At 41.5% G+C, this 14,952-nt stretch overlaps 2 protein-coding genes across 2 annotated transcripts; both read right to left on the bottom strand.

Moving 5' to 3' along the window:
• Positions 1-3: 3 nt before the first annotated feature.
• On the bottom strand, positions 4-2,910 carry LOC145899063 (retinol dehydrogenase 12-like). The gene is made up of 6 exons (XM_082987774.1): positions 2,571-2,910; positions 2,187-2,276; positions 1,650-1,802; positions 1,343-1,448; positions 684-895; positions 4-296 (listed from the first exon to the last, which is right to left on the bottom strand). Exons 1-6 carry the CDS (start codon positions 2,881-2,883, stop codon positions 4-6), a joined length of 1,167 nt encoding a protein of 388 aa, XP_082843900.1. The 5' UTR covers positions 2,884-2,910.
• Positions 2,911-9,877: 6,967 nt separating this feature from the next.
• On the bottom strand, positions 9,878-14,861 carry LOC145899690 (ubiquitin carboxyl-terminal hydrolase MINDY-2-like). Its single transcript, XM_082988584.1, has 8 exons — positions 14,613-14,861; positions 14,486-14,543; positions 14,130-14,353; positions 13,422-13,524; positions 12,810-12,952; positions 12,370-12,555; positions 11,821-11,927; positions 9,878-11,543 (listed from the first exon to the last, which is right to left on the bottom strand). The coding sequence occupies exons 1-8, from the start codon at positions 14,799-14,801 to the stop codon at positions 11,417-11,419; spliced, it is 1,137 nt and encodes a 378-aa protein (XP_082844710.1). The 5' UTR covers positions 14,802-14,861; the 3' UTR covers positions 9,878-11,416.
• Between the last annotated feature and the right edge of the window lie 91 nt (positions 14,862-14,952).

Genomic DNA, 14,952 nt, shown 5'->3' with positions numbered 1-14,952 from the left:
ATGTTATATTGAAGTACAAGTTTGCACGTTGGAACTTAAAACAGCAGCAACGGCCTTTTCGCTGTACGCCCACAAGTCCTTGGCCAATCGGAAATCCTTGGCATTCTGGCAAGTTTCAGCCCGCTGACATGACACAAAGTAACCCCCGCTCTCCGCTTCGAGGTCACGTGCCAATGCGAGGTGGATCTGCGTTTGGGCGCCCTCTTTTGGCAGGTAAAGGAAGAGGTGGAAAAACGGGAAGGCGATCAGTTTAAGAAGCGGCGGAAAGTTACGGAAAAGTCCGGTGAAGGTCCAACCTGTTGTCACAAAAAATAATTGTTGAATAAATTGAACAGATTCAAAAATAGGAAATCGAATACTTTGTGGCACTCAAATGGATGAAAGAATTTGCAGTTGAAATTATCAACCAACAAGTACCAAAAAACTGTTTTTGGCCAATGTCAGACAATTTGTTTGAAACAATTGAAGATATTAATTTGACAATGCCTAGTTAGATACTCTCCCACAATTAAGGAAGCAGACTTTTATACTACCCTTATTCCCACATTCCCTTAGTTACGAGAAATATGATAAGGTTTATGAAAGAAGGACGCGATTAAGCCGTGAAGAATGCAACCATTCTTTTGATAAATAAATCATTCATTACTTTATTGCCACACTACAACAAAAACAAGGGCATATACCTGGGTGTGCAACATATGTCGTGAGGCCGTATTTCCCCTCTGATCGATGCAGTTGCTTGGCAACAAGCACGTTTGCTAGCTTGCTCCTCGAATAGGCTTTCAACTGTGATGCGACCGTCATCACGTCGGGTTCCTGCAGCGAATCGAAGTCGATCTCTCCCCACAAGTGGGCGATCGAGGACACAAAAATGACGCGGGCATTTCCCGCTTTTCTGTAAATTAAAAAAAAGCTAATTTTACGATATTGAAAGCGATGATACGTTCAATAAATAGCTGCTACTATGTGGAAACAGCTCGTGTTGTTCATGACTAAATATTAAAATGAGGTACAAAATTTGTGGAAAAATACAGTACTTTTTTACAATGACTGCATTTCTTTTATTGGTGTTACTCTGTCACACACCACAAAGAACCGTATTTATCACAAAAAACTTAAGTGACATCCACAGACATATTTTGGCAAGCATCCAAACATTTCCTAATATAGCTGACGCAAGACTTTATTAGAGTTATGGCAGACGTAACTTTGGTTAAATAATGTTGAATAAACTCTACGTCATTTTTTTCCACACTGACAACTATATTGAGAATTTCATTATATCTGAAAGCAACAGCAGAATTCAAAATGGTAAACAAAAAGAGTATATTTCATTTTATACCTTAGCAAAGGCAGGAGTTGTTTGGTAAAATGAAAAGGCCCGAGGTGATTTACCCCAAATATCAATGGGAATCCATCGCACGTTGAACCAATACCGTATCCAATTCCTGAAGACAACAACAAAAATACTTTGTTTGTGTCGACGTAGTTTATGTCGCATACAAGAGCAATTGGCCGTGCATTTCTTGTCACGATAGCTTGAAAACATGAAATGAACATGCCAAAATATGACGTTCTTGATCATTTTTACGCCTTACATCAGGGATTATTAATGCACTCTGTACAGGTTATAGCAACGTCTTTCATACCTGCATTGTTGACCAGAATATCGATTGTCGGAAGAACGTGCAACAATTTCTTCGCGCAAGCTTCCACTGACTCAAGGTTGCTGAAATCCACGTAGAAAGCCGACAGATTCGCATTTCCAGTTGCCTTTGAAATTTCCGCAATCACCCGCTGACCTAACAGAAGAAGCAAAACATCACAGGTGTAAAGCATAGCCCCCGACCGACTGTTTTAAGAATCTTTATTGCATATAGCATAAACTGTAGGATCCCTTCAAAATGCGGAGATACTTTTACACCGGGTCACAAAGTTTTTTCCAAACTTGATCCACATATAAGCCTACGTAACATAGAAATCTGTGCGAATATAAACGCTCCGATTTCCTGTAGTATTTCAACTCAAATTTATGAACAAAAAATAACAGGTGGTGGCCCTGTTCATGCCTAACCATTAAATTCGCACAGTTTTCTGTTTGATACATATTTACATGTGGATCAAGTTTAGATAAAACTTTGTGACCCGGTGTAGTAGTATTTTCCTCAAAATGCAGGTCTACATACCTTTTTTGAGGTTTCGGCACGGCAGTATGATCTCTGCGCCTCTTCTCGCAAGTTCTAATGCAGTTTCTTTTCCAACTCCGTCAGTCCCACCTGAAATGGAATGATTCGTTTTTATCATCGATTCAGTTAAAAACATCAAAACGAAGGAATTCACAACGACTTAGTAACGCGAGTTAAATATAAACTGTGAAATAATATTGCCTGAAGCCAAAATACGCGCAATTAAAAAAAAACTTTCGAATTGCAACTATTAGCGTGTTCGTTATTACATTATAGTTTTGTCCAGTCTCGTTTTGTTGCCTCCGTAAACGCTTTACCAATCGACGTAAAAAAAACGTACGAATCACACAAAATACAATCGTGAAAAATTACAATATAACTTACCTGTAACAACCACAATTTTGCCGTCCAACCTTCGCTTGCATGTGCACCGCGGTTTCGGCGACAGAACCACGAAAAATAGATAGGCCCACAAAGCCAAACCGACGACGAAAACATACCCGCCGAATGGTGAACTCGACTCCCGTAGTAAATTCACAGCGGCTTGTTGCACGTGCTTAACGAACTCGTCGGCGGGAATGGACGCGTTCTCGTTTTCTCCCAATAACTCTTCTCTCCATCCGTACATTGGCGGCGCCTGGGCGAAGCCAAGCGGAGCGTTGATGGGGAGGGCGAGGGTGTGGTGTACTACAGACATTGTTGTTACGACTTTAGCATGAAACGGAAAGCTGTCGGATGTAAAAAAACAGAGCTTTATGTTAAGTTTTGAATGGAAGGTTTGTTGGATTGTTATTCCGTCGCGGCGTACAGTGTAATTTGTGAAAAACTAATATTTTAAACGCTAATATTTAGAAGTCGATTGAAACGAATACTGTATCTGTGAAAACAAAACTGCCCTGTTACTTTCAGCCTGTACCCATTTATCAAACATATGCTGTACCATTATTCAACGCACCCTCTAGAGACTTGGCGTTGATTGTAGAATTAATGGCGTTACAACTGGACGGATGTGTTTTTATGCAGTTCCTCCAGGCAGGGGCGGGCCTGTTGTTTTACACAGCCTTTTTTTCTAAACGTTACAAACATTGGACTCGTGTGGCCGCACAACAAACAGATGCGCGAAAAGGAATTCCTTCTTTCTTGTGCTTTGCGTGCCGGCCCGGCCACGAACGAGTTTGGCCCTTGCGTGAGAGCAGCCTCCGACCGTGGCACGCAACTGCCACGAACTCCGTTCCGTGAGACGCGCGCTTGTCCATTGATTTTCTTTGCACGAGTTCTGACATTCCACGCTTCAAAGGACAAGGAACGCTGCTCTGATCGACCCCCGCCCATTTGTTCCGGGTTTCCGCTACTGTTTGCGCTTAGCAAAGTTAGTTTTCCGGTTGAGTGTTTGGGTTTTTTTAAGGCATGCTTTTCCATCCATCAACACTTACAACGGAGTTTACAACACTTAATGAAAACTGACGATAGTTTATTGAAGCATGTTGCGGAATGGGTGTGTGGAAAATTCTATAACGACTGCTGTGTTTTTAAACCTGGCTTGATGTATTATATTTAAAGTGTATGAACGTCGGTTCCAGTCTGCAGAGGCCAAATGAGTTCTAATCATTTTTAATGTGAGCAAAGAAATACAACGCAAAAAATAAAACGGACACCGATAAAACATCATAGGTTATCGATTTCGGCGCCCATGTGATTGAAATGAACTCCTTCCCGGTTCACACGCATCTTCTCACAGATTCCCCGCTGGACCCGCCCTTTCGCCTTCCGCCGCCGTGTAAGCCCCCCGTTTCAACTCCTACGTACAAAAAACTGAAAACAGTGGGGATGCGCGGGCATTCACCGCCAACCCGCCGTCCGCCGAATCACGCGAACTCCTCTCGCGAGCGCTCGGGCGAATCACAATACTGACACGCACCAGAATGGAGAAGGCCCATAACAGGACGCAGTCTTCGTGTAATAACTTTCCGACTCGTTAATCGCCCTATTTTTAGTCCCTCCGCCCTTGATCGCGCCGGAATCGTGCAGTCGCGGTGCGAGCTGTTGCACGCGATTCGCCAGAGTTTATCGGGCACCAACTAGGTGGTTTACAATTATGGTAATTAGCGTTCCGCACGTTTCCAGAAGCTGGTATCGCTTTTCCTGTGCATTTTAGGGGGTTCTGCAGGTTTATGGGTTTTAACGCAATGGGATACGACCCCCTTTTAACAAGCTTCAGTCACGAGAAACGAGATATTCCTCCATTTGTTTGTGATGGATTTGATGTAAGCATTTACATTAAATATTGCTTAAAAAAATTAATAAATAATAGTTTCGTTGCAAGTGCAATGTGGATTGAAAATTAATACAAGTCACGAACTACGTCTTTTTTTCCTTTCTAGATTAGATACGGAGTCCACCGATCGACATTGTGATGTGATGTAAGCATCCACATTAAATTTTATTCAAAATATCAAGAAATGATAGATTGGTTGCAAGTGCTATATTGGCTGTAATTAATACAAGTCACGAACTATACGAGCTTGATTCTCTATCTGTTTTTTCCTTTTTTAGATTAGATACGGAGTCCACCGATAGAAACACATCGATCAAAACATTCGACGCCAAACACGTTAACCCCCCGGCTAGGGATCAAATATACTGCTGGATTGGCAAAGGAAAACAGGTTGCGGACCTCCACAATGCCGACAGTCACGCGAGGAGGGACTGCCCGCACGCGAGTCTAACACACGTCAGCAGTTCCACGCCCCCCTTTACCGCCGACGTCACTTTGACGAATGATCTGACGTCAGCCATAGGCCCCCGGGTTCGGAATTTCATTGAGCGCGGACTTGGTTCGAGCGAGAAAAACAAGAGAAAGGGAGGAGGGATTGAGATTTGGGAGTCGTAGTATGTCGGGATCGCGTGAGTGACTGATTCAGAGTTTTGGAATTTCGGGATAACCAGCGCCTGGCGGACATTTTCAAACGCGATCAAAACACTGAAAGTTCGTTGCTGTTTTACCACGACACGGCCAAAAAAAACTCGAAAACACTGAATACCGATTGGACTTGCTTTGGAATTGTAAGTTTTTCTTAGAAACGCTCGCGGAAAACTGACGTCAATTTCCCGGGCTTATACCTATGCGTTTGTTGTTCGCTGTTGTGATCTCGTGACAAACTACGTGCATTGTGGTCGGATTTACCTGTTTTCGAAAATTCAAGCTGTTTTCGTGGAAGTCGGAATTTTGTGTTCTTGTTATTTTGCGTCAACGTCAAACTTTCTGGAAAGCACTTGAAATAAATAGACCATCAGATTCTGAGCAAAGGCACGTTCAAACAGCGGCACTAATCTTTCAATTTTTGTGGATCTTCACAGCAATTTTCACAACGTAAAGGAAAGCAAATCAGTGCTTCTATGTCATTTACTTTGAAAAATGTCGAACGACAGATATATATGCGCCGCAATTTCGCTTGTTCGTGTCTTAAATTTATACAATCATCCAAACACATATACAACCATCAATAATTATTTTTGTACGAATCTGTGTATAATGGTTGCTTTATCTTATTTGAATATATACGTACGTATGACAAAATGCCAAATTTCAAATGCGCTTACATTTACCGGCATGAGCATCAAGCGACAAGCATGCCTGGCAATGCTAAATATTTGCACGATAGGCAATCCAAATTGAAATTGCGTGACTCGCTAACCGCTGGCGTGAGAGCGCCAAGCCCCGCGACCCGTCAACACGACAATGTCGTCCCCCCCTACATGATGGACCCGCGTAGGTCCAATACGGTTGGCTGAACGCCAGACCTGGAAGAAATGAAAAACTTGTGGATTTGGCGCATATAGTAGCGTTTTCGCACTAGACAGTGAAACCACAGTGGAAAAAATGTATGCTACAACTTTGGAACTGAAATGGTATTGATTCCGCTGCCTTTTTGTACAGAAAGTCTTTTTTTGTACGGCCTAAATTCCTGGCTGATAGGGTCACGTAAGAAAATATCTTTTCCAGTACAACACCTAATTTTATGAATGAGCTTGATATCCAATATATTATTGCCATCAAGACCAACTACAAATCGTGTGTAATTAAAACAATCGTAAAAACAAAATCATGGTTGCCACTTCACCAAAGGGAACTGACACGTCAGGCATCAATCCGACAGCTGCCACTCGAATGCCGCCAGAATCCTGTCCCGCTATTGTGGGCGTGGAAAATTCGATGGGCGCGAATAGCGTGTGAACGAGAGGCAAGTCTGTTAATTTGCCTGCGAGCTTTGAGAGGCCGCTCGACCGGAATCTGATAGCGGTGTTTTGACCGCCTTTTGCACGCAATCGACGAGTGGCCAAGCGCGCTAATATTCACTTCGGACGAAAAAATCGCGCGGTTGGTCGTTTCATCGCTGGTTGCACAATCCCGCGGAGTTTTCGGCTTCGGCGAATTCGTGTTCAGTCACGACCCAGCGCGATTCGTTTCGCAGAAAATTTACCAAGACTGAGGCATCAATTAAAATCAAAATCTCGTTGCTTTGAAGTGCCGAGACATGTCTTTGCCTTTTACGTTTATTAGTCCATTTAAACCGTAGTAAGTTTCACAAAATCCAAAACGGTTTCGCCTACCATAAACAAAAGCATGCCTTAGTGTTTAGCACGCAGTGAAGTGAGTGTTGGTACTGCTAACCATACCTAGAGAATATGTGTATAGGAAAGCAATACATTTCCAGGCACACGTCCGTAAAACTCTGTGGGGATTGCATGTCGGAGAGAGGGGGACTTTCGTGTGAATCAAAACGGCCTAAAATCATGGCCCTGTCAACGCGCGTCTTAATCTCAGTCTAAAGGCCTCGCGAGCGTCGACAGATGGGCGTCGCGCGACCGCGGTGGGCCTCCAACAATCTCGTACTTCCGACGATGATTATCGCGGTTCGGTAGACGGGCGATGAGCGCACGCGATCTGCTTGATGCAGGCGCCGAGGAATTAAAGCCCTTCCGAGAAGCGACTGAGCTGTGCCTGTGGAACAACGCATCGGGTGGCGTGCTTGCGGAGAGACGAACTCTGGGGTCACGGGTGCAGTGAAGTCGCGTGCGAACTCCACTCCGACATCGCATGTGATTGTTTTGCGATGGTAATGCCGCCCAGCCGAATGGCAAACACAGTAGGTACACGGGGATGAAGATAGGCTTAGTGCCGACGATAAATCATATTTGTTCCGAATGGCGGGTTTTTCTTGATGCTTCGGTCGTTTTTCATATCGCGTGTTCGTCAGATGCGACTGAGCATATAATTTATTACCATGGTAACAATGGCTGATTTACGTATTGTGGGACTGGACGCGGGCTAACTTGGACCCAAATTTAAGCTATATTTTTCCATGTTTTGATATCAACATGTACTTTTTTATTTATGTTGGCAAATCCTCTGTGCATTCATGTATACACAACCCAATACAGGGTGAAGCTTTGAAAATTGGAAAATTATACTCAACTGACCATCTGATTTCACAGACTGATTATTTATCATCAATGTTGGACTATTTTTGCTTCGACTGTTGGTAAGCAAACGTTTAACAAAAAGCAAAGTGAAAAACCCCTTTCTTTTCGATAGGCTTCACTCCCATCCTTTGTGCGTGCAAAACGCAATACACCGGCACACGTAAGATATTGAGTTAACCCGGTCCAAAGTTCCGAAATATATCTCAGCATGTGCACTACGAAAGTCTAACTGGCACGCGAAGGACAAAGTACGGCCGACTTGTGCGAGGACATACCCCCATTTCGTGACTGGCACTGTTTATATTGGGGGTCCGAAAGGTCTTTCGACACTCCCTTATTGAAATGTAACAAATAACAGTGATTTCGGTACCAAGGTCCGCCACGTGTATTGATTGATGGGAAAAGAACACAAACCTCCGGTGTTTACGCGTTCTTCGCCCGTATCTAGCGGTCTCAAGAAGAAAATATTAATAATTGGTTTAGTTTAAATTCTTTTTAATCGTCAGACAGAAAAGGTAAATTTTGCAAAATGATTCAATACTACGCATGTACTGGTAGTATTGTGTCAAGTTTTTGGCCATTCACAAGACATGTGGGTTGTGGACATTGATGTGAAGAAAATTTAGTCAAATGAATAATTATGATGTTTTTCTGGTATTATACATTTTAGCGTTAAAAAGCAACGTGATGAAAAGTCATCCTCGCAAATTCTGATTTAAAGATTTAAACATTGGAGAAAAAAATGGTATCTTTTCAGGAAGAAAAAAATTAATCACAGAATCGTCCAAGTGTTTCTCCTCTTTGGCTTTAAAATGGTGCGCATGCGCAAACGTGCTTTCGGTCACCGCAACGCCAGCCGTCGATCCGCCGATGTTCAGCCGACGATTTCGCACGCGAGGCTTGGGGGAGTCGCACGCGATAAAACAGTTGGCAGCACGCGACCCACACACCGCTGTCACCCCCGGGCGCGACCCCAGAGCCACCGACACCGCAAATTCTGCACCCGGAGTAAAGACGGCGGCGGGCTGCTTCCCATAGCGGCAAATAAAAGACGCGCAAATTGAATAAGAGACGGAAGCGCGCGAGTCGTTCGTGCGACGATTGTTGTGGGTTCGGGGGCGGTTTACGGGTCGACGGAGAACCGGCGAAAGCCCTTAAATCCAGTAAACAGAACTGCGTGCGACCGATGGAAAGTGTTTTCTTTCTTTCTGCGAATCCCTTGTCTGTTCGAGGGGTCTGGGAGAGTTTTGACGAGGTAGGGGAAGCCTATAATCCGCGCTTTCTTCTATTATCTCATCGATTGTTCGCCCTCCTTTCTGTTCAGTACACGATATATGCTGAACCCAAAGCTGCCATACCGTATGTATTTTTAAGCTTTGTTATTATTTTCAAGGGTTACAGCTGAAACAAATGGTTTGTTGGGGTCACAACTCCAACAATGTTCCAAGCAAGCTTGTTATATTTTGCCAACAAGTTTTGTGACATCCCTGTGTTTCGAGACATCACAGTTCCTGAAAAACGGCACAATTTATCTTGGGTTCAAATTTTCGTAACGTTAATTGTGTTCAAACCTTAGCATTCATTTCACAATCGTCTGTTGGTTATCAGGTCATTGTCGATCAAAAAGGTATCAGCAGGAAATTCTGGTAACAAGAGTGTTCATATATAAACAGCTCCGCAAACGAACATTGCAGGCAAATCACTTCGTTTTCCCGTCGTCCAAATTTAACATGGTTCCCCTTCTCGTAGCCCAACTCTCATCGGATGCCTCTTATTGATTGTTACCATGTGCTGCAAAGTCATGTGTTGAGTTCTGTATCTTACAGCTATAAACACGCGACCAAAGTGCCATAAATTTCAACCGCTGTAAATAGCAGTGTTTTTGCCACTGTGCATGATTTGGAAAATACTAGATGCAAAGGAAACTGAGAAACTAATGGTTTGCGCTGTCGGTTTGTTTTGGCTCTATAGCATCAAATCAAAACTGCGCTGTGTCTGGCTCTATTATAAATAAGCACGATAAACAAAGCTCTTTGCACATTTCGACCCTAAATACACTACTATGTTCGTTTCAATCATCCGAAAACACAAATAATAAAGCGTGTTTTCAACATTGAGACGGACAGCGTTGAAGTGAACTTTCTTGAAATAGTTTGATGAATGTGCATGTACATTTTATTCTCTGTTTAAGAACAAGTTTTGGTGCATAAGTGTCGTATTTGGAATACTTTCATTGTGGGCACAGATGCCACACCAAGCATGGGAACGTGTTTATTCTGGTTGCCGAGATACAAAATGGCCGCGACAACAAAATGTCCGCCGATTCGGTAAAAATGTTGCGTCATGGTATACGCATTCGTTTCATGCGTTCATTACTGCAATGCTGCGAAGTAGAAACACATTTCTTACAGCTCACCTGACCATATCCACGTCTAAAAATTTTTTTTTTGTAAAACACATCCACCCGACTAATAACGCATCACACTTTTCATCACACTTTTCTTTTTATTGTCAGTATCACGTGGACGACAATCAGAAACTGAAAGATCGAAGTTAGAACAAGAAACAACGACGATTGCAAATAACGAACAAATGCCTTCATGGTTACAAGCACACCGGTAGCACCTTTTGGTGTCAGTTGTACCTGGGGGAGGCAAACTGTCGATCGCATCAACATGCAGTGTGTCGGTTTACAAATCACGTTACTAGTTTATCAGAATTTTTGTGAAAAGAAAGGTAATGGTTTTAATTGCAATTAACAGTATTGGAATACGAACTTGAGTGACACGTGGTATATCTCCCGTGGCCCGAATTTTTACTGTCCATAGCATACCTAAATGAGGGAAAAAGTCGACAATGGATTCAAATACGTTTTTAATTTTCCTACAAGACTATATATGTGAAAAGAATCTCAACGGCAAAAGGATCGATTCTCTCTGCATAGAACGTTTAATTGATTTTTTTTGGGAAAATATCGCGCCACCAACGAAGAAAAATGCTCAACTGTGACGTTCTGGCAACGGACATTTAAATTCTACGCACCTACACTAAAATTATTTTTAACTAAAGCAAGAGCTGATATGTGCATCGCAACCTTTTGAGTCCAACTACTATGTATGGCTTTCACTAGCAGGCGTCACCTCCCTAAATATGGTGTTAATCTAAACAAATACGAAAAGTACGAATACACCAAATTGCTTTCTGTCAGTATAAGATACCACGCGCAGTACCATTTTTACCATAAATAAAAAATGATTTGAAAATAATAATGTATTTTTTTTTTCTGGATGTTGGATGTATTTTTTTGTTTTTCATTTTGTTTGCAAATTTCACCATTTTTGAGTTGCATTGAAAAATCGCATGTGCTGGATCTTCATATCCTATCTGGTCTGTAATTCGATATCCCAGTAATTTGCCTACTTGACGCGAAACGTATGTGTGCAGTGGTAAAGAAACTATCTGCAGGTAACACAGACAGACGGACAACCGTAAAGGTTGAGCAAGTGACTGTTAACCTGGAAACGCAAAGACGTAGCTTCCAAGCGTTCACACCACGCGACAAACAACCACGGCTGCAGCACAGACAAAACGCTTGGAAAAATATTTGGGTAGAACAGCAAATTTAACCACAGTTTCGTACAAAGCAAAAAATGTGGCTCTTACGAAGGTTCAAGGAGGTACTTTCCTGTGAAGAAACGCCAGTACTGCGAATCGGGCAAGTTTCGAAACAACATTCTGTTGGTATCTCATAAGATGACGCATTTGCTTTGCTTTTCTTCTTTGGGCGGTTGGCGACTCGGTTGAGGGGCGTGCCTCGCGTCGCGTGATGCCTGCTGGTCGTATTCCTGCTGTAGCCGCGACGCCATCTGGCGACTAAATGTAAAAATAATGTAATTGTAAAGATATCACAATTTCAACAAAGACAATCACGTATAGTTGTTTTGTGTTCAAAATCTTCGATCAAACAAAACGATTGAACAAAAAGCAGTTGTTTCTCATTTAAATATTACCTCAATGATAATAAGAAAAACAATCAAAGCATTCGAAACCAAACTTTACATCGTAAAACCACTCTGTGTTCAAACACGGCCGTTAACGCTTACACATTTTGAATCAACTCGATTGGTTTAACAAACAAATCAACACATACTCGGATTCCTCCCTGCTTTCAACATTCTGTTGTTGGTGTTGTTGTGTTGGAACGGCCGCCGCGCTAGTGTCATCATCTTCCGTCAGCGACAATGCGAGCAACATGTCCTGTGACAAAGCGTTTAATAGCGGGAAGTTAATGCTGCGAATGTAGCAGTTTTTAAAGGGAAGTTCGTTCAATGCTTAAAAGCAAACCTAACAATTGCTTTTACAAATAGGAAAAAAAGTGTAAAGTAACAGCTTGCAAATATTTCTGTGACACCAGTGGGGGTATTTAGTGCACATAAAGCAAAAACTAGAAATACACAACCTCACATATCATATTAGTACAAACCAGCTGGTGTTAATAAAATCTCTGTGCACAAATAAGAAATAACATTTAAAAAAAAACTAAGTAAAAAAAAAACAAAGCAAGAGGGGATAAAATGTGCATGAAATAAATTAAAACAAATCAAAAATAACCAAAGACACATAGCGCTTTCCATAAATGAACATGTTGGCTAATTGCCCACTGGCCAAGGAGTGGCATAAATAATAAAGCACTGCACACCTGTTCAACCTGTTGTTCACGACTTAAGTCAGGTGTATTGACAGGAAGGTCGTCTCCTTCGAATGGTGTGCTCAGGAAAGCGGCGTCAGTGAAGTGAGTGTCACCCTGCACGCTGGACAGCGTTTCCCACACTATCTTGGGTTTGGTTAGAAATCCTTGGTCGGTCACCAAGGTGAAAAGCTCGTCCTGCAAATAGTTTGGGAGAGCATGGTAACTTAACTGAAAATAAACTTAAAACTTTAAAAGAATTTGAGCAACTCTCATAAGCCACAACCATGAAAAAGTAAATACTGTATTTTGTTGGTTGAATCATTTCAAAGGTGGGTGATGGTGGGCTTTTTTTGGCAGTTTGTATAAAGTTTATGATTAAACAGGTAAACAACAACATTTTGAATTTTTTTTGAAAATTTATATGAGTGTTATCTGACACATTTTCATACCTCTTTTTTGTAAAGGGTGGAAAAGTGGTTGTTTCTAAACAGCACGGCGAGTTCACCATCCTTCATAGTTTCATGCATGTTCACTATACCACAGTACGTAAGCTGTGCTGCATTGGCTTGAAGAAATTGCTCAGCTGCAAGGCCTGCGCTGCATAAAAATGTTATGGAATACACAAAGAAATGGTTTCAGGGAGTGGAAGTATTTGTGTAGGCAGTGGAAAGTGTGACAAATAGGCACATGTCTAACACACAAACCACACATGCATAATTTATTAAATTTGCATCGGTTGCCAACTAGCTCATGATAATATGCACAGTTTGCAATTTCCCCTGTAATGTTATATTACCATTACTTTTGGTCTTCTCTTGCTGTTTTTATACTGCACAGATTTGACATGAATATGAAAGCACAAATTTATCACAAATTGATGTTTGTGTGAATTTATTTTTTTTTTTGATAGTTGGTTGCATAAGTAATATTCAGTATTGCCTTTATGGCAACTTACGCAGCCACTCCGTTTTTAAATACAACCATTATTGGTATACTTTAGTGATACAAGATTAACTCAGTTGTTTAAATAAAAAAAGCCACTCAGTGAAACCAAATTTTACCGGCAGAAATAATGTGTTCATCAGTTGTATCCTTGCTGGTGATGATTTGATCGACTACTTGGTTGTAACTTTTGCATTTTACTGCATCAAAAGATGCTTTGTCCTGCAACATTGCAAATCGCATATCATTGTAAATATATATATCAGTGCAGGGTAACATGGACATTCACAAAGTTGGGGTTGGCGACCCGGCCTAAAATCGCGGTTCAGGTTTGGAAAACTGTTAGCTTAGACACTTTATAACTCGCAATCTGAACGTTTGGCTGAGTTGCGAGCCAAATTTATTTCGTTTACCGTGCCCTGCGATGTGACTGTATTTACAGCACTCTCAAGCCAGAACGTTTACAACAGTACGGATTATCGTGAGCTGCAGACAGGTTTACACACTGTTTCGACCTGTACGGTCTCATCAGTGCAGCTGGTGACTGTGGCACTGGGCTAGATTTTGGACTAGTAAGCACACAGATTTCCGTTTTGTGATACCTATTGGTCATCAATCCATTGCGTACCCAACCCTTACAGGTCAAAATAGTTTGTACACCTGGCTGCAGATCTTGATTATTACAGCTCTTTTACACATATTGTATATATATATATATAGCAAAGTTAACCAAGCAGTGGCTATTGTTATTTAGAATAGAGGTTTCAAATGAGTTTAATTTTAACTACCATATTCCCAAGAGCACAGCTTAACAGAAGTTCACACACCTGAGGATCTGGCAGCCAGCCGTGATATAAGGAGATTCTAAGCAGATCAAATACAATTAACTCAGGAGTGCACTCAAAACTGGTTGAATTCTTGAACTGCACATTGACATCAATGCCAGTTTGCAGTTTAGGAAAAATTGCTATTGCATCTGACATGTTTTGTTCATAGTTTAGCTTCTCTGCGTCCGGCAAATCAGACGGCATGTCCTCAAGAATCAAACTGCCTGAAGCCAAAAATAATCATTTTATACTGGAAAACAATCCATAGATTTCTAAACAATTTTCAGTTATAACAACAGTACAAAGGTCATTTCTGGAAAAAGTCCATTGTTTTTAAAATGCATTTGACAAATTACCTAAATAGTCCATAATCTGTTTTGGAGATATCATTTCCAAAAGTTCAGACAGAAGAATCTAAAATAAATCAACATTGCAACACTAAGCAAACCTACTAATAGTATTTTCATAAGCATAGAAACTCACTCTTTTGGACAACAAGAGCACATTGAATAATGCAAGTAGAGGACATGGACCATTTTTGTTTTGTGTGATGATTGGGGTTTTAACATCTTTCCAAGTTATCCACTTAATGTGATATACACAAGGATCATCAACTGCTGGTATTTCCTGGTCCTGGGCGGAGACAGGTGGGTCTTCTCCCTCCGACTCCATCAGGAAAATATTAAAGTTTGTTCGAAAATTTTACAAGAGCTGTTTAATTATATTTCTATCTGGAGTTTGAAAAACAGGTTTATGCATTTGATGCAAAATTAATAAGTCCATATAGATATAGAAATGTTGTGCAAAAAAAAAACAATTGTGG

The sequence above is a fragment of the Ascidia mentula genome, chromosome 4 (genome assembly GCF_947561715.1).
Source record: "Ascidia mentula chromosome 4, kaAscMent1.1, whole genome shotgun sequence".
NCBI lineage: Eukaryota > Metazoa > Chordata > Ascidiacea > Phlebobranchia > Ascidiidae > Ascidia > Ascidia mentula.
The sequence above is the reverse complement of the archived record's forward strand: the minus strand, read 5'-3'. Positions and strand labels throughout refer to the sequence as shown.

Bases quoted from the DNA above. Each gene is read 5' to 3' on its own strand.
- LOC145899690 (XM_082988584.1), bottom strand. From the start codon at position 14,801: ATGGAGTCGGAGGGAGAAGACCCACCTGTCTCCGCCCAGGACCAGGAA. The intron at 12,953-13,421 runs GTAAAATTTGGT...TATGCAGCGCAG, and splicing joins TGAACACATTATTTCTGCCG to GCCTTGCAGCTGAGCAATTT. The intron at 11,544-11,820 runs GTATGTGTTGAT...TTTTACATTTAG, and splicing joins GAAAGCAGGGAGGAATCCGA to TCGCCAGATGGCGTCGCGGC.
- LOC145899063 (XM_082987774.1), bottom strand. From the start codon at position 2,883: ATGTCTGTAGTACACCACACCCTCGCCCTCCCCATCAACGCTCCGCTT. The intron at 1,803-2,186 runs GTATGTAGACCT...TTCTTCTGTTAG, and splicing joins GTGCCGAAACCTCAAAAAAG to GTCAGCGGGTGATTGCGGAA. The intron at 1,449-1,649 runs GTATGAAAGACG...TGTTGTCTTCAG, and splicing joins TATTCTGGTCAACAATGCAG to GAATTGGATACGGTATTGGT.